This window comes from Hyperolius riggenbachi, chromosome 1 (assembly GCF_040937935.1).
Source record: "Hyperolius riggenbachi isolate aHypRig1 chromosome 1, aHypRig1.pri, whole genome shotgun sequence".
Lineage (NCBI taxonomy): Eukaryota > Metazoa > Chordata > Amphibia > Anura > Hyperoliidae > Hyperolius > Hyperolius riggenbachi.
This window is the reverse complement of record NC_090646.1, coordinates 380,345,682-380,370,876: the sequence shown is the minus strand read 5'-3', so window position 1 is coordinate 380,370,876 and position 25,195 is coordinate 380,345,682. Positions and strand designations below refer to the sequence as shown.

Here is a 25,195-nt window from a genome sequence, read left to right as displayed (position 1 = left end):
CCAATTTATGCACTTGAAAATGCACCAATCAAATATCAGCAAGGTGGAATTCAGTTGGTCCATTTTCAAAATGCAGAAGTCAGATTCCGGTCGTATAATCAGGAATCCAGTCGGAATGATTTGCACCTCATTCACCATCCCTAGCTAGCAGTCTGTGCTCACCTCACACACAGGAGAGGAAAGAACATTACTGCTACAGTGTGTTCTCTCCCTCCACAAGTGATCTTTGTGATGGATTTATCATGACACACAACTTGGAGGGTGCTCTCTTAACAGCTTCCCAATCCCCTTGCAAATGAAAAGATAGTTCCAGATTAGTTATTCTTACAGGGGGCCCATTAGTGGAGCGAATCTGCGAAGTGTTATTTTAATGCAGCATCATGGAGGAGGATTGAAATCTATGAACTATGTTAAAACGGAATAGTAGCAAAGTAGTTTACCTAACGACTTAATTACAACACTGGTTATACATTTTTTACTACAGTGGTGAAGACATAGGGTGTGCATGATAGTCAAGTAAATGATGGCAGCACTTATAGTTCTATCATGGCAAGTTCACCATAAAACATATTTTTGTTTGACAGTCGGATGTTTCAGCGTAATTCCTCCTGACTATTAAGAACAGAGGATTTACCTTAATGGAAGTGATACCTAACAAGTCCACACTTGATGCCTGGAATTTGATCTTATATAGACCACTTGCAAGTCTGTGAGCTAGTGAATCAGAGTCCACATAAACGGATCCTGCATCAAAATCTCCAGTCTTGTATTTCATTTCTGCATTCAGCTTGCTCATCAGCTGTGAGAAGCAATTTCTGGCTGTGTCATTGATCTGCCCATGTGATCTAGAACTCAAGTCTAAAAAACAAAAAAACAAACAGAACTAGTTTCAACACAGATATTTGCATTGTAGAAAAAAAAAAACAATTTTATTATCATACAAGGAATAAAAGGAAGCTGAAATGTAAAAGCAAGATGACAAAAAGACAATCTGGGCACAAGAATGAAGCAAATTTTGCAAACTTATTAAACAAGTTTTATTACAAGCTTGAGCTAACTGCCAAAAAGGCTCCATTTTTTGGGGGGGAATAGATAAAAGCAGGCTTCTGAAGGTGTTGACGTGTTCAGGTTCTTCAAATTCGGAACCTCATTCAGAATTCTACAGATCAGAACCTGTATGCGGACAGTGGCAGGGGGTGTTAACTCACCCTTGTCGCCGTCGCTGCCTCTGGCCATTGCTCTCAACGTCGAATTTCACATCACTCCAATACTTCCTCCTCCCGGCTTTGAAGGAGGAAGGGCGGATTCACACTACAAGAGCTTTTTAAGCGCTAGAGATTTTAAAGGTTCTTGCTAATGCAATGCTGTGGGGTTTTGTTTTACACAATCACATCACTCCAGTGAGAACACGCACATAAGATAACATTAGCAAGAGCTTTTAAAATCACAAAACACTTAGAAAAGCTCTTGAAGTGTGAACCAGCCCGAAGTATAGGCGAGCTGGAATGAAACATGGAGCGGAGTGGCCAGTGGGGACAACAAGGGTGAGTTAACACTCTCTGGTGCTGTTTGCATGCAGGTTATGATCAGAAGAATTAGAAACGAGGTTATGAATTCAAACAAACTGAACGCATCAACACAAGTTTCTGATTCCTACCATTTTGTAAACACAGGATGAAAATTAAAATCTAAATAATCATTGGTGTAGGGTCTCATGGAAACCTAGAATAGCAATCAAGTATAGATTATTTCTACTGTAGGGTTATTTCTGATCTGTGCCATCTTTTTAGAATGACACGCTGGAGACTGTCAATTTAAAAAGACTCCTATTAGACCTACCGGTAATGGAGTTTCTAAGCGTATTCCGGGACAACAGGAGATCCGGTCCCTCCTCCGGATCTGGGGAAACCATAATCAAGAAGGATTAAAAGCTCCCGCCCTCCCTCATCCCTCAGTGCATTAAAAAGTAGAACCGACAAAAAACCACCGGAAATGAAGAGAGAAATCTATACACCAACAAGTGCTCCATACTGACTCCCCCATAGAAAGGTGCCCTATAGACAGGGCCGGGTTATAGGCGTTGTCCCGGAATACGCTTAGAAACTCCATTACCGGTAGGTCTAATAGGAGTCTTTCTCTAATCGCATTCCGGGACAACAGGAGAGATAGACAAGAAGTCTTTTAAACAAAAAGACCCACCTAGGGAGGGATCACTGCCTGGAGCACCTTTCTGCCAAACGACTGGTCTTGTTGAGACAACACATCCACTCTATAATGCTTGATAAACGTAGATGCCGTCGACCAGGTTGCTGCTTGACAGATCTGTTGTATCGTTGCCCCTGCTCTTTCCGCCCACGATGTAGACAAAGAACGTGTGGAGTGGGCTTTAATATCATTCGGTATAGGACAATCACTATTTTGATAGGCCAGAACTATGGCATGCTTAATCCACCTGGCTATTGTCTGTTTCGATGCCTGCTGACCCCTATCCTTGCCCGTGAACAGTATAAACAGATTACTAGACTTCCTAAATTCTCTAGATCTAGATAAATATACCAGAAGTGTACGTCTTACATCCAAACAGTGGAACTCCCTCTCTTTACTATTGGATGAATTGTTGCTAAATGATGGCAAAATAATCTCCTGAGAGCGGTGAAACTCTGAAGAGACCTTAGGAAGATAGGCTGGGTCTAACCTTAGTCGAACACTATCGGGACAAATAATTAAGAACGGATCCTTAATGGACAATGCTTGCAAATCCCCTATTCTCCTTGCCGACGTGATAGCAATCAGGAAGGCCAATTTACAGGAAAGTAGTTTGATGTCGATCTCCTCAATGGGTTCAAAGGGAGACCTCATAATGTTGTTTAGAACCAACGACAGATCCCACTGTGGGAAGATCTTCTGTTTAACAGGAGTCGATCTTTGAATAGCCTTAAAGAAATTCCTAACTAATTCCTCCTGAGCTAGGTGTCTATCTAATAAAATAGACAGGGCCGAACACTGAACCTTCAAGGTGCTAGGCGCAAGGTTCATTTCCCAGCCATCCTGAAGAAAATCTAATACTGAGCTAGTTAATTTCCTGTTTCTATCTTTAGTAGCACACCATGCCAGAAAAACCTTCCAGACCTTCCGATAAATTTTCTGAGTCACCGGCTTCCTACATTTCATAAGAGTCTCGATAACCTTCTCCGAGACACCTTTCCCTCTTAAAATTACCCTCTCAGGATCCAAGCTGCCAGTTTGAATAAGTGGGGCTTGGGATGTTTCAGGGGCCCCTGCATCAGTAGGTCCTCTCGCTCTGGGAGAGGATACGGAGGTTTCTCCGATAATCTTAGCAGGGTTGTGTACCATGACCTCTTTGGCCACATAGGGGCAATTAGAATCATCCTTACTCTTTCTTTTTGAAGTTTTACCAGTACCTGAGGAATGAGAATCAGTGGAGGAAAGGCGTAACATAGACTGAAATTCCATGGGAGACTGAGTGCGTCCAATCCCAGAGACCCTGGGCTCCTGAAAAGGGAGTAAAAAAGACTCACCTTTGCATTGTCTGGGGAGGCAAAGAGATCTATGTCCGGAACTCCGAAAATCTCTGTTACCTCTGAAAAAGTCTGTGAATGGAGGCTCCATTCTGACTGATTTACTTGGTGGCGGCTCAAAAAGTCCGCCTCCCGGTTCAATACTTCTTTAATGTGGATAGCAGCTAAAGACAGAACCTTTAGCTCTACCTAATCGAATATTTCTGAGGAAAGGGCCATGAGATCTCTGGATCTCGTCCCCCCTTGTTTCGATAGATAAGCCACCGTCGTGATATTGTCGGAAAAAACCAAAACGTGTCTGCTCTCTATCATTCCTTGAAATGATCTGAGAGCTTCCTGGACTGCCTTCAGCTCTCTGAAATTGGACGACTTTCTCCTTACGACAGGATCCCAGGAGCCCTGTGCATGTTGACCTTGAACTGTCGCACCCCAGCCCCATGAACTCGCATCTGAGAAGATCTGTATTGGGTTCTGCTGCCTCCACCATCTCCCCTGATGTAGATTCTCCTGAATCAACCACCAGGATAGGCTTGTTCTCACCTGCTCCGGAATGATTGTCCGGAGGTCTAGAGAGGTCTGGGACCTGTCCCAGTTTGATAGAAGATGATTCTGCAATCGCCTGGCGTGTGACTGAGCCCATATCACGGCCGGGATTGCGGCTGTAAAAAGACCCAAAAGACTCATGATCTGGCGAAGGGAACAATCCTTCGGCGTCAGAAGCCTTTCTACCTGTTTCTGAATCTTTAGAATCTTTTCCTGAGGCAGAAAAATCTTTTGCCTCACAGAATCTATGTGATAACCCAGGAAGGTTATCTGCTGAGTTGGGGTTAATGAAGACTTGGCATGATTTATAATCCACCCAACCCGAGTGAGAGACTGTATCACGATCTCTTTGTGAGCCAGTAAAAGTTCTCTTGACTGGGCAAACACCAGTAAATCGTCCAAATATGGCACGATTGAGATCTGTTGCAGTCTCAGCTCTTTCATCACCTCCGCCAGCACCTTGGTAAAGATGCGGGGGGCTGATGCAATGCCGAAAGGCAGAGCCTGGAATTGAAAATGGCGAATCCGGGAATGATCCTGGATCGCGAATCTCAAATATTTTTGATGGCCTGAAAAAATGGGTATGTGCAGATACGCGTCCTGTAGATCTATTGAAATGAAAAATTCCTGACCCTGAAGGAGAGCTCTCACGGAATAAATGCTCTCCATTCTGAATTTTTTGTAGTCCAAAAATGGATTCAGGGATTTCAGATTCAGAATGAATCGGAAATCCCCGTTTGCCTTTTTTATCAAAAACACGTGGGAATAATAACCCTGGAACTCCTCTGACCGAGGGACCTGGGTTATTACACTTTTCTCCAAAAACCTGTGGATCTCCGATTCTAGGCCCAGAGCCTTCTCTGGATCTCTCGGAATCCGATTCACAAAAATTCTGTGGGGGGGAGGACAAACGGAAAATTGAGGGCGGTAACCCCGCTTTATAATTTGCAACACAAAGGGATCGGGATTCAATTTCTCCCATTCCAAATGAAAAAAGGTTAGTCTGCCCCCCACTGGAAAGACGTCATTTGTCTTGACTGGAAGGTTTGGGGTTTCCCAAAGTGAAACCCCCCCTTCCCCTTCCTTTCGGAAAGGACCACTTTCTCTGCACATTCTTATTCTTTACAGGCCAGGAAGAAGACTGATCAGTAGTTTGTTTCTTAGCCACAAAAGGTCTCTTCCCCTTCAGTACTTTCTTTTTATTCGGAAACTGCTTACCCTTCTCAGCCGACCGGGATAAGACTTTATCCAATTCGGCTCCGAAGAGAAGGTCCCCCTCAAAAGGGATGGAACATAACCTATTCTTTGAGGTTAAATCCCCCTCCCAGGTTTTCAGCCATATTGCCCGTCTGGCCGAATTAATGAGCGCCGTAGTGCGCGCCGTAATTCTGACCATTTCCGTAATCGCGTCCGCTAAAAAAGCTACTGCCCTTAGAACTACCGGTAAGGAAGCTGCATAATCTTTGGCAGGCGCCCCTTTTGAGATCTGAGAAATTAGGTTATCCATCCAAATTCGCAAGTTTCGTGAAATACACGTGGCTGAAATCCCTGGAAGGAAAGCAAATGCTGCTGACTCCCAGGCTTTCTTCAAAAGCCCCTCCACTCTTTTGTCCATAGGGTCTTTTAGGGTGCCTGCGTCCTCAAAGGATAAGTCAGAATCCTTTGAATATTTGGCTAGAGCTGCATCTAGTTTAGGGCATTTGATCCATTTATCAATCTCCTCTTGAGCAAAAGGATACTTCCTCTTGGCCGATTTCGGTATAAACAAACGCCTTTCAGGGTCTTGCCATTGCGAGGAAATAATCTCCTGCAAAGATTTGTGGATAGGGAAAACCCGTCCCACGGGCCTAGCTAAACCCGAATATACGAGATCCTGGGGGGTAGGCTCAGACACAGTTTCTTTAATCTGCTCCGTAGCATAAACCGCTTTGAGTAACTCAGAAGATTCATCTGGGGAAAACAAAAATCTAGGGGTTCGGACTAACTGCTCTGAGTCAGACTCCCCAGATTGAACCTGCTCCCCCTCCTCTAAAGAAATGATCTCAGACATGTCTTCCCCCTCCTCCTCCTCTTCCAAATCCTCCTCCCCCTCTCCCCTCAAAACATCAGACATAGCGGAGGGACGTGATGGAAGCCCCGAAGGGCCCGGGAGAGAAACAGAGGAAGGACTAGGCCTAACCTCTGCGGGTGGAGGGATAAAGGACTCCTTAAATTTATCCAAGGTGTCCTGCATTTTAATGTTAACTGACTCCATAACTCCCTTTAAAATGCTGGAAGTCTCAGAGGCTATCAAGGCATCTATGCATGTCTGACAAGCGTTTTTAGGGGCCTCAATAGGAATCTTTACACTACAAAACCCACAACGTTTGTATTTCCTTTCCGGGGCTGTAGTTGAAGTTTTGGGCTCAGATTTTGCCTATAAATGGAGAATGAAAGACAAACCACTGAGTCTTAATTCAGTCTAAAGAAGATTAGAATAAACCTCCTCCAACGGAGGACTCACCCCACCAGAAACTGCTGCTGCCGTTTGGGGCTGAGGCTGGCTGGAAGACTTTGTCCCCTGCTGTGTGTCCATGCTGCCTCCTATGCACGGAAGACGCCAGCCACTCTTCCTCTCTGGGTCTTCCGTATTTAGAGACCTCACCTTCCGCCGCATGTGACGTCATCACGCTCCTCGAAATACTTCCGCGTCTGACGTCACGACCTCCGCAGTTACGCCTCCCGGAAGTCCTTGCGGCCGACACACGCGCCTAGCTCAGCCGGCGTTGCGTGCGGGAGGCCGGGGAGCAGCGCTGTTCCATACCCTACTGAGGCGCTCTCTCCCCCACTGGAAACCTGGGTCCTCCGAATCCCCTCTGGAACCCCTCTCGGACCTGGCTTCCACAGAAAAAAACCTCACCCTCCGGTAAGGTAAAAAATAAAAAATGGGAGCTTCTTCTTGAAGGTGTTTCCTGGAGGGAAACACAGATGAACTGAGGGATGAGGGAGGGCGGGAGCTTTTAATCCTTCTTGATTATGGTTTCCCCAGATCTGGAGGAGGGACCGGATCTCCTGTTGTCCCGGAATGCGATTAGAGAAAAAGCCATTGTTGACTAGAGGATGGTAATGGTGCAGCAAAAGTCCCCATCCCATGGAAGAGAAGATGGTCACAACAGAAAAAACCCTTCTAAAGGCTTTTCTTTAAGAAAAAAAAAGATCTTTTAAATTAGGAGCAGAAGGAAGAAAAACTTGGATTCCATTCCATGGAAGAGCAAAGATATCATAGCTTCATTTATTACAATAACAAGTATATTGTCTAAATAAATCTCTTTATCACCTGGGTCAGATACACACCTAAAGTCCCTGCACATTTTTCTCTTTCTTGTCCCTTTCCTCCTGCCTACCCTATCAAAAGGTGGTCACTAATGATCCAATCCTTTTCATCCAATTTTACCAAGTCTATGTAGTATAAGGTTAAACTGAGTGAATATATTGAACTAGCCGACCCGCGGCGTAGCATACGCCGCATAAGGGGGTAGAGGGCAGGAAGGAGGTATTGGGCACAGGGGTGGGGAGGGGGGTCGGACCCCCCCTCAACTGGGTCCCCCATGTGTGCTCCCCCTCCAGCTTAAGCTCAGCAGGACCCCCCCCCCCTCACCTGGGTCCCCTATGTGCACTCCCCCTCCATCTTAAGCTCAGCAGGAACCCCCCCTCCTGCTTAAGCACAGTAGCAGCCGCCACTATTAGTAAGAGGCAGTGGGCAGGGATGCCTCACCTCTTCTGTGTTCCAGCGTGCGATCCACTATTGTCACTTCCTGCAATGCTGCCCACTGTATAAGTGTAATTTGCCTTCCTAAAACAGAAGGAAATCTGCAATAATTCAGCTATAAGTGAACATTTGTGGTTACCCACAATGCACTGCTACTAAATATGCCAATTATTCCTTTTCACCCTTAGTAACCCAAGCAAGCATCCAGAACCACTGGTGTATAGCAAGCCTATAGCTTTAAATTTTACACAGCCATATCAAACCCACATGTGACAGCCTGCTTTAGAGTTTTGGTCCTCATCAGTAAATGGTAACAGTAAATTCGGGCGCCTGAGGCAAGTGGACAAATCGGGCGCCGCCATTCACTCCCATAATAAATATCGTTTAATGGGCGCCCGACAGGAAAAAAGGGCGCCGGAGAAAAATAACGTTTTATAAGCGGCGCCCGGAGACTTTTACTGTTTTATAACTGCTTCTCATGATTACACATTATTTTATGATTTATAATTTTTTAAACATTATTTTTAAACGAAAAACAGTACAATCTTTTTTAAAACATTATTTTTAAACGAAAAACAGCACAATATTTTTTTCACACGTTATTAATGCTTATCACAGGGGGGTCTTAGGTTTAGGCACCACCAGGGGGGTCTTAGGTTTAGGCATCAACAGGGGGGTCTTAGGTTTAGGCACCACCAGGGGAGTCTTAGGTTTAGGCACCACCAGGGGAGTCTTAGGTTTAGGCACCATCAGGGGAGTCTTAGGTTTAGGCACCACCAGGGGGGTCTTAGGTTTAGGCACCAACACGGGGGTCTAGGGGTTAGGGGTAGGTACAGGGAGGGTTAACTTACTATTTTTTTTTAAACGTTATTATACGTTTCACTTTTTAAACGGAAGATTAACGTTTTCACAATTGCCAATTTCATGCACATTATTTAATGATTTATAACTTTATAAAACATTATTTTTAAACGAAATATAGTACATTATATTTTTAAACGTTATCCATGTTTATCGTTTAAAACCCGGCGCCCTTTTTTCCCAGCGCCCCTTTTTAACGTACGCTCAGTAAATAGCAGGGATTGATTTGGCTTTATGGGATGGGGCTTGGACCAGTACAACAGAGTAACCAAGCAGCTCAGGGCGACCCAAACCACTCGGAATGTATAGGGGGATAAAAGGGAACTAAAAACAAAAATCAAAGCTTGGTGTAATTTGGCTTCTTAAAACAGAAGAAAATCTGCAATAATTCAGCTATAAGTGAACATTTGTGGTTACCCACAATGCACCGCTACTAAATATGCAAATTATTCCTTTTCATCCTTGGTAAGTCAAGCGAGCCTTCGGGCTTGATTCACAAAGCGGTGCAAACTGTTTAGCACAGGTGGGCTAAACAGTTAGCACATGAAGTGCCGTTCGCGGACTTTTGCGCCTGCAAACTGCCTCGATTTGCGCAATCGCTGTCTTTTGCACGCACAATTTGCCGCGAATCGTGGCACTTTACGCACGCAATTTGCCGCAAATCATGGCACTTTGCGCGTGCAAAAGTCCACAAACGGCACTTCACGTGCAAAACAGTTTGTACCGCTTTGCGAATCAGGCCTAATAGCTTTAAATTTTACACAGTCATGTCAAATCCACATGTGACAGCATATTTCAGCCTTTTGGTCCTCATCAGTACATAGCAGGGATAGGGCTTGGACCAGTGCAACAGAGTAACCAAGCAGCTCAGGGTGACCCAAACTACTAAGAATGTATAGGAGGATAAAAGAGACCAAAAAGCTCTCCTACAAAAAAAAAAAGCAAAGCTTGGTGTAATTTTCCTTCTTAAAACAGAAGCAAATCTGCAGTAATTCAGCTATAAGTGAACATTTGTGGTTAGACACAATGCACTGCTACTGAATATGCAAATTATCCCTCTTTGCCCTTGGTTTGATATGACGCTACTTCTTCTTCTTGCTTGGACCAGCCCCTTCTTCTTGCTTGGACCAGCCCTGGGGGCAGGGCGCTACTTCTTCTTCTTGCTTGAAGGTTGAGGCACTTAGTCTATTATATATATAGATGGCTAATTTAGGTAGTTCCCTTATTTTACAGAGAAATTGTAAGATTGGATGAAAAAGATTGGATCATTAGTGGCCACCATAACACTACAGGGAGCCCCGTGCCTAAAAACACCATAATACTTACATAGACCACTGATGTTCCGACTGATGGGAGGTGAAGCTGATTACATGCTCTGACCACCCCCATACACTGAGTGGTGGAGTGTGTGGCTAAGTCATATGACATGAAGGCATTTGTTCATAAACATAATGTGGGGCGAAAAAACTGAGTACGACTCCACAGCAGTGTCAGCTGCAGGGCTCACTCACACTACATGCAGTGTGCACAGTGTCCAAACTGCAGGAACATCAGCTACTGCAGAGACAGAAGCATCTGATGTTCTCACTACTGTAATGTAGTGGGATGTGAGAAGGCGCTGCTGCCCACTCTTTCCCCAACTTAGCATAGTTAATAGATCCACACACAGAAAAGACATTTTTTATTTTACCTTTGTTGTTTAAAAATCCAAGCAAGTCTGACATGGAACTAACAATTGCTGATAAGAGACTGGTGCTGGTTAGCCACTTCCCTGCTTCACTGTAATACTCCAGCTCATCTTGCGTTCCTACATGAAGAAAATGCAGGAGGCATCAAATGCAACTTTTTATTTGTTAGCTTTCATCAATGCCTTCTAAATAGGTTTTAACTAAAAAGACCACAAACCACCAAGAGGGGAAATGGGAGGAACCTAAAACATTAGAAAGACTGTGGACACTCCCAGGCAGAAGCATTGCTGAACTACACTGTGGACATAAGTAAAACATACTTGAAATAGGGTTTTCCCCTTGTATATGCTCTACTGACATAGTTACCGTACATGCTAAGCTAGATTGAAAAATGCATATTTCATCAAGTCCTACTAAACAATAAAATCCACAGCCTATACAGCAACACCAGATCATGCAGGAAAAAAGTCAGAAATCTTTAAAAGGAACCCGAGGTTTGATCGTAGCAAAGCTACTAATTGCTTGCAACTAGAAAAACACAACCTTACTCCCCCATGTTTTAAGTCTTCACAGAGATGAACGACATCTGTAGAATGGACAAATGATTCCATGTGGCTCAGGATAGATCAGAAGGCTATGGGGTAAAATGGGCTGTGTGGATAGACTTTAGAGGCACAAACTCTGATAGGTACCTGGGCAGGAGTTTATATACCCACCCTGTATGTAAGCCCAACACTGGCAACTGATGACTTATAAATGGAGAACTGTTAACCCCGATGGGAGGAGACAACTTCTACACTTTGAAGACCATGACCACTTGCCTATCCTTTCTTCCCAACCTTTACTTTTCAGTGCATTTTTCAATTATACGTATCTCAAATATGACTATTAAAGATACCTGGGGTCTCATTTCCTCATACTATCAATATGCACTATTCCATTACTCCAGTGCTTAGAGTACTCCAAATGACAATATAAAGGAACGTAGAAGACTGTCAATCTTTCTAAAGCTCAACACACACCATACAATCTTGGTTGTACAGATTTACCAAATCTATGTAGTATAAGGGCCAACAGATTGAAAATACCTTGAATGATTGATTGGATAAGCTCTTCTACTACATGAAAGTGGTAAGATTGAACAACCAAGATTGTATGGTGTGTGTTGAGCCTTAAGGTGGCCACACACCATACAATTTTTTAAATATCTGTTCAATTTAAAGGTGGCCACACACCATACAATTTTTAAAATATCTGTTCAATTTAAGAATTGCAATCAATTTTTCTGACTGATTGTAACATTTCAAAAATATGACCAATGTACCACACACCTATGTTCAATTTCCCCCCCAATTATGATAAAAATGATTGGAAACTCTAACAAAATTGCTAGGGTGTGTATATTAATAAATTGACAATCCAACACACACCATACAATCTTTAGAAAGATTGAAGAAAAATATCTGGCAGTCCGGATCGATTAAAATCGAAGAAAACGGGAAATCCGATCGGATTTTTCAGTCGAATGAAAAAAAAGCTTTCGATTTTTTCGGGAGATACGATCGTTTTTATCGAATTACTGTAAAATCGGATCATTTTATTGTATCGTGTGTGGCCACCTTAAGAATTGCAATCAATTTTTCTGACTGATTGTAACAAATTAAAAAATATGACCAATGTACCACACACCTATGTTCAATTTTTCCCCAATTATGATAAAAATGATTGGAAACTCTAAGAAAATTGCTAGGGTGTGTATATTAATAAACTTACAATCCAACACACACCATACAATCTTTAAAGAAATTGAACAGAAATATCTGGCATTCCGGATCGATTTAAATCGAAAAAAACGGGAATTCCGATCGGATTTTTCAGTCAAATGAAAAAAAAAAAGCTTTCGATTTTTTCGAGAGATACAATCGTTTTCATCGAATTGCTGTAAAATCGGATCATTTTATTGTATCGTGTGTGGCCACCTTTAAGGTGGCCACACACTTTACAATAAAATCATCCGATCTTACAGTAATTCGATAAAAACGATCGTATCTCCCGAAAAAATCGAAAGCTTTTTTTTCATTCGACTGAAAAATCCGATCGGATTTCCCGTTTTCTTCTATTTTAATCGATCTGGACTGCCAGATATTTTTATTCAATCTTTCTAAAGATTGTATGGTGTGTGTTGGATTGTCAATTTATTAATATACACACCCTAGCAATTTTCTTAGAGTTTCCAATCATTTTTATCATAATTGGGGGAAAAATTGAACATAGGTGTGTGGTACATTGGTCATATTTTTGAAATGTTACAATCAGTCAGAAAAATTGATTGCAATTCTTAAATTGAACAGATATTTAAAAAATTGTATGGTGTGTGGCCACCTTTACATACATTTTTATGATTCACTGATTTCCAAGGAAATTCTTTCCTTGATCCTTATGATTGTTTACTCACTGTAATGATAGCGAGTATCAATAGTGTCAATATGCATGAATTAATTTCTGCTCTGAACTTTCTTATAAGACCTACACACCTTAATGCTAGAGAGCTATATTGTGTTATAGGTTATATGTTTCGCTGATGTATTTTTGGGCCTTTCAACTTTTGGAAAAAACTTTAAATACAAAAAAAAAAAAGTGGAACCTGAAGTGAGAGGAATACGGAAGGTGCCATTTGTGAACAATGCCAGTTGTCTGACTTCAGGGCTGATGCACTGTCTCTAAAGGTGCGTACACATGCACTACCAGCGGCAACGACGGGTCCGCCGGACCCTCCCTCTAGGCGGACTTTTAGCCGACAGTAGCGCGTGTGTACGTGCTGTCGAAACAGCCTTATCAGTCTGCCGACAGCACGTACACATGCACTACTGTCGGCTGAACGACCGCCAAGCGGGAGGGTCCGGCGGACCCATCGTTGCCGCTGGTAAAGCATGTGTACGCACCTTAAGGGCTCATTCACATTAGTTAGTGAGTTGAAATGCATGAAAAAAAATGTGTGAATGGGTTTGTGAGTTGCTGTGCATTTCCATGAGTTTTAACTTCAGACGAATTGAAATGCACTGCACAGTAACTCACTGTTGTGGTGTGAATGATAAAATGAAAGTCTGTGGATTTTCATGTTCTCATGTAAAATGCACAGTGTGCAGTGAGTCAAAACTCCCTGCAACTCACATAGTGTGAATCAGCCTTAACACTACAAATCAGATGCTTTGCCTGTGGTCTGACACCACTGGCTGAATATTTGTCGCAAGTGTGGGACTTAAAAGCAACTAAAGTCTAAGGCAGGGAACACACTTGTCTTTCAGTTTTCTGCGCGTGTTTTCCTGCATACTTTTTCTGCACACCAATTGTGTCTCTATGTAGGAAAACGCGCGCGTTTTTTCATAGCAGCTGATGTAATTGATACAAAAAAACTGACAAAATGTGCAGAGTCATGATGCAGAATGTCAGTTTTTTTTCTGCGCGCGAACAAAATATTAAGTGTGTACTAGCCCATTGATTAACATGAGTTCTCAGTTTTTCTGTGCAGGAAACGCGTACGAAAACAGTCAAGTGTGTTCCCTGCCTTAAGCTCAACATGACAGCCAGGCAACTGGTATGGTTTATAAGGGAATGAAGATGGCAGTTTTCGTATTCCTCTCCCTTCAGATTCCCTTTAAAATGAATTGTCCCATTTACCTGAATGAGGTGCACATTTCACCCTAACTCCCCGGGTCGGTCGAATAACATTACTTGATCAAAACTCTATTATTGCAAAGTTATGTATTTTGAAAATCATATCTGCTGGAATCACTTCTAACAACAAGAGTGTTCCAGACCTCAATGTAAAGAACCCTTTTCCAGACACAAATGAGAGCCCTAGTTTACCCTTCCAGATATTTAATTAAAAGTAAATGTGAACAGAGGACTGTGCCCTTCCTCGCACAATACATTTCTGATGCAGCCATTCCAATATTTGGAAAAGTCAGTTTTGCTACCCAGAATTCATTGAGAGAACTGGTAGCTGTCAGAGGAGTGGGTGCTCCCCAGTTAGTGATCTGCTCTCATTCCTCAGCGCAGTGCAGATAACCGGACTCCATCCACCTCATCCCTTTGTAGCTTTTATATAACTCCGCTTCTTGTCTTTGTTAATGGGCAACGGTATTGAGAAGAATATGGACGCTGCCATGTTTATTTCCTTTTAAACAATACCAGTTGCCTGGCTGTCCTTCTGATCTATTTGGCTGCAGAAGTGTCTGAATCACAAGAGAAACAAGCATGTAGCTAATCTTGTCAGATCTGACAATAATGTCAGAAACACCTGATCTGCTGCATGCTTGTTCAGGGTCTATGGCTAAATGCCTATAGGACTGCCAGGCAACTGGTATTGCTTAAAATGAAATAAATGTGGAAGCCTCCATATCCATCTCACTGCAGTTGTCCTTTAGGTATGATATGAATAAAAGGGTAAAAAAATGAGGTATCATTTCTTAATTTCATATTTCTAGATTTTGATATAAAAAGGAATATTCAAACAAAAACTTTTTGTGCCATTTAGATAGTGTGGGTAATGAATGGAACTTAGTTTTGCTATGGTTGTCTCTATCCCCAGTAAGGATACTTCCCCTCACTTCCTGTGTAAGTTGTCACTATTGCCAACTCGGTGGCTATGCACGGATGACCTCTGTAGATGAAAGCTGACTAGGCAAAGTGGGCTACTACAGCATAAACAGGGCTTACTGCAAGCAGTGTATGGACTGGCTGGGCTCATGTGGCCGAACCTCATATTAGGCTGGCTATAAGCCAGATCAGGACTGGCATGGTTTGCTAGCACCCTATCAAGCAACATAGACTAAACAAAGATGGCTGGTTATAGAGGAGTGTTTTTCAATACATTTATAGCATGTTTCCTATATTAATGACTGCATTGGCCAATTACCCCCTTTTTGTTGGAAAAATAATCTTAAGCACCCCTCCAAAATTGTGAATAAATATGCTTACCAGTATATCATTCCTTGATGCATTTAATTACTGGTAACTATTGATACCTATTTACTTTTGTATATTAATTGCATTTCTAGTCTCAAAAATTGTTATAAATATATTGACTGTGGCAGGTTCAAGAACCCCCTGAGGCTTACTGAAGTACCATGTGTTGGGAACCGAGGATATAGAGTATCAGAGAAAATTACTACTCAGGTCATTTGGCAGGTGTTACCATAAGTGCTCCCTTAAACAGTTGAATATAATTTGTCAGGAGACAGGCAGTCTCAGACGCAGTTCCACTAACATTCAGAAGGAAAAATGCATGGAAGGGGTAATGATGGAACTACCCGATGCTAAATATAAACAGACAGGGACTCTGCAGAAAAGACCAGGTCACATTTCATCAGGGTAAGAAGTATGGATAGCAGCAGTTATGCTTACAGATTATAGGCAATGTATGACAGTTATGGGGATTAATTTAATAGAAAATGAGGGGAGATCTTTCCAGTGTAGACACAGGAAACAAAAAAAAAAAGGTAATTTTGTGGAAATACTAGGAAGCTCAATAACCGCCAATGATATACTCATCAGGTCTACGTACTATTTTGAGTAAAATATTTTGGAAACATAACTCTTACTTGTTTTTTCACTGGTCTGGACTTGTGGAACGCACACCAACAGTCGAGGGATCTTCTGTGTCCGGTCTGCCCATGTAAAAATAGATGTACTAGATCTACCAAGACGCAATAGCCTTCTAGCAGCCAAAATTACAATGACAACTTTTCGAAACACAAGCTTCAAGTGTAGAGAATTCCCGCCACTTCTCCCAGTATCTGTGTTTTTATTTACTCCTTTCTCAGACAGAGCTTGGTTGAGATTTCGGATCTTCCTCTGAACATCTAGACAGGAAATCAGTTGCCCTTGAAGGAGGTTTCTCTGTGCAGCTAGAGAGCAGCTTCTGCTGTATAATGGGCATAGAGCACCCGCCATGAGAGCACAGGCGGCAAGAAGAGACTTGTGGTCTTTCTCTGTGCTAATCAGCAGGTTTTTTATGTGAACATTTTCCAAAGCCATCTGTTCTTTAGTTTTCTCAGAAATGGAAAATTTGTCTTTGAGTTTTTCCGCAATCTTCTGATATTTCTATGAACACAAAACAAACACTTAATATTTTCTACTCACAATAGAGAAAACACAATGGCGTTTTGTCAGCAGAAGGCGGGGCTACTTGCCATAAGACGGTGGCTACAGGGCTCGGGAGGGATTTGGGGAAAGAGAAAAAGCAGTTAATAACTTCCTATTAGAAGAGGACCCGTGGAATGTGCAATTTACATTGGAGGTCTGCTTTTCAGTGTTGTGTCATGAGAAATAGCCTTGCTGGTTATAGCTCCACACACATATCCCTAAGAGCTTTATTTGCTTGTCATGCAGTCGAGCCAATTTAGAAAGCGTGCTGCCATTTTTCTGATCTGGTCAACAGACTCCTTTTCCTAAAGTCTAACACATGTGCCAGGAGCAAAGGAAGGCAAATCCTCTAGAGAGGCATAGAGGGCCAAGGGAGAATACCCACTAGCAATATTACATTGAAACTTTGCAGTGCTGATAACATTTAACTTTGTTATATACAGGGATGTAATTACTGTTCTAATTTTAAATCTAAGGGAAAAAATGGGTGAGGAACAGAAGAGAAGGACTTCAAAGGATTAAACTCACAGTACTATTTGAAAAGTGAAACATCCAAACAATATAAAATTGCTAATCTTTATTAAAACTGATTACCAGGCTATACAAATGGCTTAATTTGATTAAAAAATACCACTAATCATAAAACATAATTTCAATGGGGTCTGAAATAATCAAGAACAGTGGGCTGCCTTGCTGTACATGTTACGTAATGTACAATAAAGACAGTAAAATACTGTATACTGTACGTATTGTATGTACCTTACTGTACAATTAAGGCACAATACATAATGTGAAAAGGTGCAACCTGATCAGTAATGACAATGTCCCAATGCTAGTTATGTAGGTGCTGCAAGAAGTTTGACAGAATTCTTGAAAGCTAAGAGGCATCTGTCAAATGCACAGGATGTGAGAGTTCTGCAAACCTGGGCAGCCAAATAAAATACAGATTATGTGCAATGCAACAAAGTTTATGTATTTTGACACATATTCATTACACTATATGCATTAATAAGGATTCAGAACTGGAGATTTAAAGAAATATCTTATACCTGAACTTTAGTATGAGACTCTCCAAGCAGAGCAGAGTAATGCTGTTCTAAATCTTTAGACTTCTTTTGCCAGGAATTTTGCTGTGCTTTCACCTGTTCAGCCAACTTGTCAAGAGAGTTTTCATGGTTTTTCTGAAGCTCCTTCATTAGGTTAGCCTTGTTTTTGCATAATTTTTCTAGCTGAGACACCTGATATCAAAGAAAAGTGAACTGAAAACTGAAGTTTATGCCATGCAGAAGGTCCAAACATTTCCACAGAAAGTACTGTACCTTCTCATTGGCTTTCTGGAGGTCTGAGATGAGGACATCAACATTCTCTTGCAGGACGAGACACAGCTCTGCCCAAGAGAAATTACCCAGCATGGATTCTGGTTGTCTGATGAGAACACATCCTGCCACCAGGCGCTGGTATAAACTATGCAAGAAAGTTAACTTCTCCTGCAAAAGGTGAAAACATTGAAACCATCTGAATAGTCTGAAGAAAAACAAGGGTGTGCTACATAAATTGAAGCCTGATAGCTATGAATTAAATGCAAATTGTTTGTGTAAACACAAAGAAAAACTGTGCAATAAAGGGATGCCATAGTTTATTTACACTAAAGTGCTGGCTTGCAAAACAAATGGTCCAGTATCCACATCACTACCCCGTAGTTCATTTATATATGGTTTTTATTTTCCCTCAGGCAGGACTTGCCATGGGCAGCTATGCAGAGCTTGGAGACAACGTACACCACACTATATGGCCTAAAGGTCATTAATGGGAATGGGAGAGGTCAACAGTGGTGTGGTTTGAGGAAGCTAACCGCCTTATGGACTGTTGGCCAAACCAGCAAACAGATTGGGTAAGATCAATGTGTCATTAGGTGCTGATGCAAATTTCATATGAAAACCGAGATGGACTAGATGTTATGTTTCATGCGCCCAAAGAAACGGATTCTATTAGCTCCCATAAGCACATGGTATCTCAAAAGGTAGCCATCTGGGGAAAAAAGGTTTGGCCATATGTCTATGTGATATAACTTATTAGAATAGTTGCATGTATTCTGAGCTGAATATTAAAAAAAACCTAATCTCCCAGAGTGCACTGGGAGAAAAATAATGCATAGCTAATCAGCCTAGGCTTGACATCAATGGGATGGCGGTGCTACACACCAAAACAAAACAATATATAGATATATGAAGTGTTTCTGAAGCTGAAACCAGGAAAATGAATGTAAAAGTGGGTATCCTTAATAATTTACTTCTTTTTACTGTAGGTCATTACAGTTCCTCTTTAATTTATAGAGAGCATTATGACAAGCAATAATGGACAATCAAAGACTATCAAATTCCATTTACAAGATCTTTTCCAAAAAAAGGTTGGGATGCTTTGTAAAATGTAAATAAAAACATATAAACCCTTTATTTAATAAAAATAGCTTAAAGACAACATGTGAAATCTCAAACCTGTGAAAATTGTGTTGTTTACTTAAAAAATGCACATTTTGAAATTAATACCAGCTACCCTATTCCAAATTAGCAGGGACAGCGGCAACAAAGACTAAAGAAGTCATGTAATTCTAAAAGAAAAAAATAGGCAAATAGTGCAACAGTTTAAGAGTAACAATCCACACATAAAACTGCATATAAACTTGTGAATTTCATCATCTGTATGACAGGTTATTACCAAAAGTTTTATAGTCCAGAGAAAGCTCTGTGCGCAAAAGACAACCTAGAACGCCAATACTGCATAGCCGTGATCTTTGGGCCCCAGGGCACCACCACATAAAAATAAGCAATTCTGTAAAAGACATCACTGCATGGACTCTGGAATACTTTCCAAAAACAAACTGTCTGTGAACACAGATCCTTGCTGCACCCACAAATGCAAATTCAAATTTTACCATGCAAAGAAAAAGCTATATAAATAGGAGTCAAAAACACTGCCCCCTTCTCTGTCTGCACTCACTTAAAATTGAGTGGGGTATAGTGGAAAACTATCCTCCAGACTAAAAGGTGAAGGACTATTTGGCTTATTACCAGTAAGCAACTCAAAAGCCAGCATGTGTGACTGTACCGGGGTACATATAGTGTACATGGCATGGATAACTTGAACATTAGAAAATGCACCAAAAATACTAAATGATATACTGTATTCAGGCTTGAAGCATACGTTACCATCCAGAAGATGTCTTTTTCAGGAAAACCCTTAGTCATTTCAGCAAGTTGATGCAAATGGAATTTTGTTAATCTCAGCCACTAACGTGAATTTACAGGATTATACAAATCATCAACAATGCCATGCAGTGTTTTGTCTGTATAAACTTACAGATTTTCATTATTAGTGCACTTTACCCTAGATCTTTTCTGTTCAAAAAAAGAAAAAAATGCCACAGAAGGAACGCCACATAAACGATCAGAATTTCTTTATTGCCATATACCTCTTTATCCTTCTGGACAGCCTTGGTCATCTTCTGGATTTCATGCTCAGCTTCTAATATTCTCCGTGCCTCCTTCTCCCAGGCATCTTGTGCTTTTCCAAGTTCTTTCTGGAGTCTAGATATTTCGGACTCTCCTTCAACACGGAGTGCACTCAAATGCTGCAATTCTTTTTCAGCTATAGTTTGCTCAGACTGTGCATTCTATAGAATGAACAAGACTTTAAAGAAACCTGCATAAATCAACGACTAGCAAGTACTGTATAAACAATAAATATTACACTACTATATCTCACAATGATAGCGAGAGTAGAGGTGAGATGGGTTATCTATGATTTTATTCTGATTTTAAATCACCAGGCAAAATAAATATCTATATATATATATATATATATATATATATATAATGGTATGGCTCAGATGATAAAGCTCATACCACATATGCAAATGTATATGCAAAATTTCTAATTATGTAAATGCTAACACTGAATGGCTCAGTGACAGCACCTGCATTGACCTATATGACATTAGCAGACATTGAATTCATTAACTTCAAGTTTCCAAAGGGGCTCATTATGAAGTATCGGAGCCATTCACAACTCTAGATCATTAAACTGAAACTCCACTTTGGCTGAGAATAAAGCAGTACTTTCAGGTCCACTCTATCCATGGCAAGGATTAATGAAGGTGTGAATCACAAGCGCGAGAGATATATGGAGAAGGAGCCCAGGTGCTTAACAGAGTGGCGGGGTTGGCCCTACACCCCACACAAACACGGACCAGTATGGCCGCAACATCTGGCAATGTGAGTGTGTGTGTGTGTGTGTGTGTGAAGACAATGTACAGGGGAGGACTGGGACCTTTTGGCCTGGAGGGAAAACACAAACTAGAGGCCTGTTTTCACAGCAGCCCAAATCACACATGTGCCCCACGTGCTATATGCCGGTAGCCATGTGAGAAATACAGCAAGTATACTCGAGGGATAGTGTGACAGGTAAAGTATAAATGCACTGGCACCTGGGGACACATAATACATTTTGAGTTACAACAGCCGGGGTTTACGTCACGTTCGTGATTATCGCACTTGATTGACCACATCGGCCAGAGATTTCCCAGCATCTCCGATTGATACATTCAACCAGTTTCCACCATAAATCAGTCAAACCTTTGCCTGGGCATGCTTGAGGCAGCGCAGATTTTCATCCTATTCGATAATGATCGAAACAGTTGGTGGATTGGCCGTCAAGTTGAGAGATGTTTGGCCACTTTAATTTCCCAAGGCTGAACCCCCCCCCCCCCCCCCCCCCACAAACACACATTTATGTCCTCCCTTTCACCACCAGCTCTACTAATGCCTCAAATATGCCTTCTATCTCTGATACCCCTCTCCTCCTTTACCAGACCACCATCTCCCTCAGTCATGCAACACATCTTTGCTAATCTCCCTCCAGGCACCATGATCTCTGCTCTGCTAATTCCTGAAGTTACGGCACCCCTCCTCCCATCACGGTTGTCAACACCCTTCCCCACCCAAACATTGATGCCTTGCTTACCTGTTTTTTATTGGTTGTCAGTGGCATCACTGTCCATACACTTCACTATAGTATGACACACTATAGGCCACATACATTCTCAGTACTGACAGGTGGAAAAGCCAATGATTCGATCATAGTGAAATAATCTGTTAGTAAAAATCGATGCATGTATGGCCAGCTTTAGATTAGGGTTACTAATAACAAGATTGAGGTGAATAAAATGTGAGGGTTAGATGGGGGATAAAATAGAAAGTGAGAGAGGAGAGAAAAGGGAAGAGCCAGAGAGGGGAGAAAAGCTGAAAAAGAGGAAAGAAGATATTTGCCTTGCCTGGATTGCACTTACTAAGCTTTCTTGTATGACAAGAAGACATAGCCAGCCAGCCAGCACTTGGGAAGGTGGGGAGGGGGAGGGAAGGAAGGGGGAACAAAGGTGAATGAGGGAGAGAGACTGAGAATAGCCTGAGATGGAGCAGAGAGCTTATCTGTATTGCAGCCACATCACACAGAGGCTACTTGCCTGTTATCTGACATCTGTCCCTGCCAATCTCTCACACAAGTCCTGCAAGTTGCCCTTCTGGAGTCTAGGGACTGTCTGCTAGCAGTCCTTCTGGAGTCTAGGGACTGTCTGCTAGCAGTCCTTCTGGAGTCTAGGGACTGTCTGCTAGCAGCCTTCTGGAGTCTAGGGAGTATCGAAAAATGTTCAACCTAGACAATACCTTATGTAACTGTGCACATACAGTCATTTTACCAATGGTGAGAGACCAGACAGATTTTTTTTCCCACGGACCCTGCATGCAAGCCTCTGCTCTGCATCATGCTATGTATATTTACAACCTTGCTCACCCTCTAATTGCTCTGTAATTGAGTGTTTATTTTCCTCAGCCTAGTGGTTCACATTGCCTTATACAAAAACATGAATGGACCAGGCACTGTACCAGCTCTAAATCAATAAATGAGAGGCAGCCTGGGGGTAAATCTCCCACCCTCATCCCAGGCCAGTCCTCCCCTGACAATGTATTCCGTGACCCTGAAGCATTGCTGAGAGCTTGAACTAGAAAGTTGTCTCCTATACTTAGACTGCTGGAATCAGAGCATGATACCAGATATATAAATAAAATGCATTAGGTGAAGCATATGAAGATACTGTCCCAAAAGGCAACAACCGCTCATACACTATTTGGAATGTGACAGATCATAGTTACAGTATTTTGGAAAATAAATTGTGACATTTATACCTCAAGGTTTTTACGCAAAGTCTGTATGATCTGTTTGGAAGCTTGAAGCTCCTGTGTGAGTCCTTCACAGACACGCCTCCTGCTTTCCAGCTGTGAGGAGATAGAAAGAAGCAAACTGTTAGCATTAAATTATTGTCATGGACACCTTACACCTGCACAGGTTTGCATAAAAGCAAACAGCTACAATTAAACAACTGATTACACTTACCGGTACATTCCCAAGGAAAGGACACGGAATACTCCTGAAGAAGCATTTTTGTTACATTTTATGCAACACTACATTAAAAAAAACTAAAAAAAAAAAAAAAACACTTTCTTTCAAGATTTGTTTAGATAGTGATTTTCCCAGCATTTCTGACACTTTGAAAACTCTATCTAATGTCCACCACAAAACAGGCAATGGATCTGAATTACCACTCAGACCAATGTTCATCACCTACATTAGGTTGGCTGCGCATCAAGCAGGGTATACAACATCTGATAGGCACCTACTCATCATTATAGACTTAGAGCAGTGCTGTCCAACTTCCATCCTCGAGGGCGGTCTGCACACATTTATAGCACAGCTCAAATTAATTGCTGGGACTGAATCAGGAAAAGTGTGGTTCATCAAATGGATGTGGTCCTTGAGGACTGGAACTAGACAGCCCTGGATTAGAGTGCTGCCACAATGCCTTTCAGTAGTCAGGTGGAATTCACAGATTTTTTTGTATCCGTCCTGGATGGGTTACGGAGGTGTATACCAAATGTGGGGCATGTTGCAGAAGAGGACCAAGAGACTGAGCCAACATGCCTCACAGTTGACGTGAAAAAGAAGACTGAGCTACAAAAAAATTCCTATGAGGCATCAACCAGGAGGTAAGCCCTGTTCAAACTTAAAAACACAAGTGTTTTTTCCTATGTGGCTCCTATACACTTTTTTTTAGCGCACTTGCACATCACCATTCTATTATAGTGAATAAGACATAACCACAATCTAACAAAAGGGAACGGAAATATGGGTTTTCTAAGAGAAACAGCAGGCATTCAAGAATTCCAAACCACAGGAGTTCCTGAAATCTAAATGCATGTAATGTGAACAGGACCTGAACATCAAAGTGGTGCGATCTTAACCACTTTATGTCAACCTGACTTATAAAAACATCCTGCTAGAGCCTCTTAATGGCTCCAGGACGTTTTTATAAGTCAGACAGTGCTGCTGCCGCTGTGCGCGTGAACGTACGTGCATGCTCCCGCGGGTGCACGTGCATCCCCCGTGCACGTGAAGAAAAAAAAAACACCCCCAAAAAAAGTACACCTTTATTTCGAAAATGATATATTGTCATCATACTTTGTACTTGGGACATAATTAAAATCTTGTGATAACCAGGACAAATGGGCAGATAAAATGTGTGGGTTTTATGTACAGTAGCAGTGTTTATATTAAAACCATAGGGGGTGAAATTGGAGAAATAGTGTATTTTTTCATTTTTTCCTTGTATTTCGCTTTAAAATGCATAGAAAATAAAGTAATTACTTAAAGAGGATCTGTAACATCAAAAGATCCCCTGGGGGGTACTCACCTCGGGTGGGGGAAGCCTCCGGATCCTAATGAGGCTTCCCACGCCGTCCTCTGTCCTACGGGGGTCTCGCTGCAGCCCTCCGTACAAGATGACGTCATTATTTACCTTCCCGGCTCCTGCGCAGGCGCTCTGACGGCTGTCGGCTCCGAACTACGCGGAAATACCCGATCGCCGTCGGGTCTGCTCTACTGCGTAGGCGCAAGTTTCCGGCGCCTGCGCAGTAGAGCGGACCCGACTGAGATCGGGTATTTCCGTGTAGTTCGGAGCGGAAAGCAGCCACAGCGCCCCCGCTGGAGCCTGCAAAGGTAAATATTGATTTTACAGTCGGGTCTGTCGCTGGCTGTTCGGAGGGCTGCAGCGAGACCCCCATGGGACAGAGGACGGCGTGGGAAGCCTCATTAGGATCCGGAGGCTTCCCCCACCCGAGGTGAGTACCCCCCAGGGGATGTTTTTGAGGTTACAGAGTCTCTTTAAAACAAATATCAACACCAAAAAGCCCAATTTGTGGCGAAAAAAACAAGATATATATCATTTCATTGTGATTAGTAGTGATTAAGCTATTGGCAAATGAAAGGGATGAGCACTGAAAGGTGAAAATCGCTCTTGTCCGTTAAGGTAAGAACCGCCTTGGGGTGAAGTGGTTAAAGAAACAGCAGAGAGATTATAAAACGGTTTGCATAATACATAATTCACAAGCAAATATGAAATGAATGTAACATGTAAACAAACTGCTGCCATAATGTCTTTTGTAATGTATTTTCAGTTAAACCTGTAAAGACAGTAATGGAAGTTCTCAGGAGTTAAAGCGTACCTGAACTGACACGACATAAGGAGATAAAAATTGGTACATATAGTACCGTACCTGTCCTAC

The 25,195-nt window shown here is 42.1% G+C and overlaps 1 protein-coding gene across 4 annotated transcripts in view; it reads right to left on the bottom strand.

Moving 5' to 3' along the window:
• Window positions 1-25,195, bottom strand: part of CCDC171 (coiled-coil domain containing 171) — a 103,223-nt gene that overhangs the window by 19,940 nt on the left and 58,088 nt on the right. For all 4 annotated transcript variants that reach the window (XM_068234370.1, XM_068234373.1, XM_068234372.1 and 1 more), the window contains exons 11-17: window positions 22,763-22,852; window positions 19,996-20,196; window positions 17,846-18,013; window positions 17,576-17,764; window positions 15,983-16,484; window positions 10,382-10,498; window positions 635-858 (exon numbers count right to left, since the gene is read on the bottom strand). In XM_068234370.1, coding sequence (XP_068090471.1) covers window positions 635-858; window positions 10,382-10,498; window positions 15,983-16,484; window positions 17,576-17,764; window positions 17,846-18,013; window positions 19,996-20,196; window positions 22,763-22,852 — 1,491 coding nt within the window. The remainder of the gene's footprint in view (window positions 1-634; window positions 859-10,381; window positions 10,499-15,982; window positions 16,485-17,575; window positions 17,765-17,845; window positions 18,014-19,995; window positions 20,197-22,762; window positions 22,853-25,195) is intronic.